Below are 3,316 nucleotides of genomic sequence, written 5' to 3'. Positions count from 1 at the left end.
GCAGAAATTCCTTGAAGAATCTAATTGGAAATCGGATGTTTCATCTAGTGAAGAAAATGAAATTTTAGTCTCTAAAGAAAGGGATCCGTTGAAGAATATTTCCGAGGAAAGGAATCACAGTATTAATCGGGAAAAAAAGTTTTCAGGGAGTTCAACTAATGACTACAACATCGATGAATCGATCCAGGTTAAGTCAAATATACGACTCAATTCAGAAAACTCCACGTTAAAATGTGCTAACAATGCGGTGCTTCATAACGCTGCGAAGAATATTTCCGAGGGAAGGAATTGCAGGATTAATCGGCACAAAAGGTTTTCAGAGAGTTCTACTAACGATTACAATACCGATGAATCGATACAGGTTAAGTCAAATGTAGGCCTCAGCTCAGAAAACTCAACATTAAAATATGCTGACAATGCGGTGCTTCATAACGCTGCATTAAATTTTGACAGCACACTGTCTAGCTCAATATCTGATAGAGAAGAAGGCGAATTATCCCCGGATTTTTCTTCGAATTTTCCTGTGAATGAAAAGCATAAATCCCATGAAATACAGGAAGACAAAAGACATACAGGAGATATTCTTCAAGAGCTAAAAAATCCACACTTTCTTTGTAACTCTTCTGTAGGTGCTTTAATAAGTACAAATGACCAAAATTTTAATGTTCTGAAAAGTATGTCTTCTCACTTTCGAGAAACGAACTCTGCTTTGGCAAAAAGCCCTCAAAATAAAAACGAGTGCCTTAAAAATAGCTTTCAAAATTTAAAAGCTAATGCAAAAGATGGCTCTGGAAATGCGGAGAAATATTTTTCTGAATCAAGGGAATTATATTGTAAAAGAAAACTTCGTAAATGTAAAGCAAGTGAAATGACTGATTTCAAAAAAGCTGGAAAAAGTAAGGTACAGATTGGCAATAGGTCGGTATGTGTCTCTGATTTGAAACACTGTAATCGGAAAGAAAGTTCTTTAAAAAAAGATATTAGAAGATCAAAGAAAAGAATTCAACAATCACGATTAAAAAATTTAAACACTAAGAAGTTTTGTGATCAACTTCAAAACTTGACTCTAGAAAATGTTCCTAACTTCAGGAATATGTCTTCAGAATTTCCTCATATGCTCTTAGATTCAAAGTCTCCCAAAAAATCTCAAGAAAGAAATGAAAAGGAAACGAAAATTACATCGGTAAAAAAGCAAGAAAAGATCAGAATTCAATCATTAGTTCAACGCCAGAAGAATATAATCAATCAACATGTAAATCGACGAAATGAGGAGGAAAGGCATGTATTTCCTACAACGGAGGAAAACGAAAAGCATTTTGACAGTGAAAAGGAAAAAAAGTTAATTAGAGTAAGTCAAATCTGGAGAGACAATAAAAAATGGGAAAAACTTTTCAAAAGAGAGCTCCGAACGCTTAAAGAAATGGAACAATTTTTAGAATATTTAAGAGAAAAGGATTTGCAAAAACATTCTTACAAATGCAAAAAGATGATCAAGGAATTGCCAAATCCATTTGTAGATAAAAAAGAAAAAAGTTTGTCGGCAACTGAAAACTGTGGACATCTAATCTCTGACAGTGCTCAAAAAAGAGAAATTCAAAATAAAATTAAGAGGAAAACATTTTTTGAGAAATCAGATGAAGGTTCTGAACCGACGTCAAAAGGTTTTTCAAAATTTCGAAGCATTGCAAGACAGGAAAATAAGCAGAAGGAACGTCATAAAAAGGTTTCGAAGCAAGGAAAATGTATTCCTAACTTGAAAAAGAACGAGGAGGAGAAAAAATGTCATTTGCAAGAACAAAATAAACATCGTATTTATAACAACAAATCAGAGCAATCTGTAGAATCGATACCACTTAATTCTTATTATAAATTGAAATCAAAAAGGCAGTTTACAGCTGAAAAACACAAAATTTCAAAAGAATTTCATAATTGGAAACAAGAAAAGAAGAATTCTGAATGGGATAAAATAAATTATGCAAATAAATTAGCAAATGGAAAAATGTATGAAATAAGAATGGCACGCAGCGATATAAATATGGCATCAACTTTAGATCAAAATACGCATAGATGTACTTTACCAAGGGGATTAAACTTGAAAAGCATGTTTATTCTCGGAGATAAAAAATTAGGTCTGTTCAAAAACAAATTTCTGTTGAAAGTGAAAGGAAATCAGATTTATTTAGAGAGCGCAGAAACAAAACCGAAACATAAACTGACGAAAGGGAAACAAAATCGAAATTCCATGGTGAATCGTAGCCAATTGAAAAGTTTCTTCATAAAGGCATCCGCAGGCACGAACTCGAAAGAAACGGGAGGTGAATTTCATTGCTTTTCGGGCGGCGGGAAAAACGAGGAAACCACATTAGAGGAAATGGAATCTTTCCTACGACAACTGCGCCTGAAGAAAAAAACAACTTCAACTTCGCAGAGCAGCCGATTTGATTCGAAATCTCATGCCAGCGAAGTAACGGACAGAGCTCGTGACGAGCGGAGAGCGAAATTGTTGTCTTGCATGCATGACAGCCCGAAGAAAACAGCCAGGTTGCTCGAAGATCTAAAGAGACACGGACGACAGTCAGACGATAATTTCGCGACGGAATCGAAGAAGCAAAAATTATTGCGAAAAATGCGGGAGGAGACGGATGCGATTATTTCGGAGGGTAACTCACATCTCAGACGTGGAGCAGGGCTGAATACAGAAAATGGTGAAATTCCTGAAGTAACCAATGCGAGGGAAGATTGCAAACAAAACGAAAAATTCGACGTATCCTTTAAAATTAAAAAACTAGAACAGGAAAAGAATGATGTGACGCAGTGTGAAAACAATCAAAATTGCGCAAAAACTTCTTCAGAATTGCGAATATTAAACGTCTTACGAGCAAAACGAAAGGATGCCAAGATGAAAAAAAAAACAATAATCAATAATGAATGATTAATAAATGAGTTGTGATTTGCGAAAACAATTACTCATGCTTTAAAAAACGGAGGGAAGAAAAACTTGAAACGCTTACAAAATCTTTTCTTTCATATTCACTGACTTATAACGCTTCGCAACTAAAAGCAACTGAACACCGACGTGAACACTCGTAGATAATTATCATTATCATTTTCCTTTTTTTTATTTATTCATTTTATTATTATTATTTATTTAAATTTTTCCCCGTGCAATTTTCTCCTCACATTTTCGCACCTTTCTTGTGTGTGTGTGTGTGTGTTTTTTTTTTTTTTTTTGAAACTATGATAAAACTTGCTTACGAGCAGAGTCGGACTGACCCGCCGAACCACCGGTGCGCCCTTGAACCTTTTTTTTTTTTTG

At 34.7% G+C, this 3,316-nt stretch overlaps 1 protein-coding gene across 1 annotated transcript; it reads left to right on the top strand.

Annotated features, from left to right (window-relative positions):
* Nucleotides 1–878: 878 nt before the first annotated feature.
* LOC129233902 (uncharacterized) lies at nt 879–2,950 on the top strand. The gene has a single exon (XM_054867828.1). The coding sequence runs from the start codon at nt 1,094–1,096 to the stop codon at nt 2,930–2,932; it is 1,839 nt and encodes a 612-aa protein (XP_054723803.1). The 5' UTR covers nt 879–1,093; the 3' UTR covers nt 2,933–2,950.
* Nucleotides 2,951–3,316: the final 366 nt, after the last annotated feature.

The sequence above is a fragment of the Uloborus diversus genome, unplaced genomic scaffold (assembly GCF_026930045.1).
Source record: "Uloborus diversus isolate 005 unplaced genomic scaffold, Udiv.v.3.1 scaffold_788, whole genome shotgun sequence".
NCBI lineage: Eukaryota > Metazoa > Arthropoda > Arachnida > Araneae > Uloboridae > Uloborus > Uloborus diversus.
Note: the sequence above shows the minus strand (reverse complement) of the source record. Positions and strands in the feature narration are given on the sequence as shown.

Bases quoted from the DNA above. Each gene is read 5' to 3' on its own strand.
- LOC129233902 (XM_054867828.1), top strand. From the start codon at position 1,094: ATGTCTTCAGAATTTCCTCATATGCTCTTAGATTCAAAGTCTCCCAAA.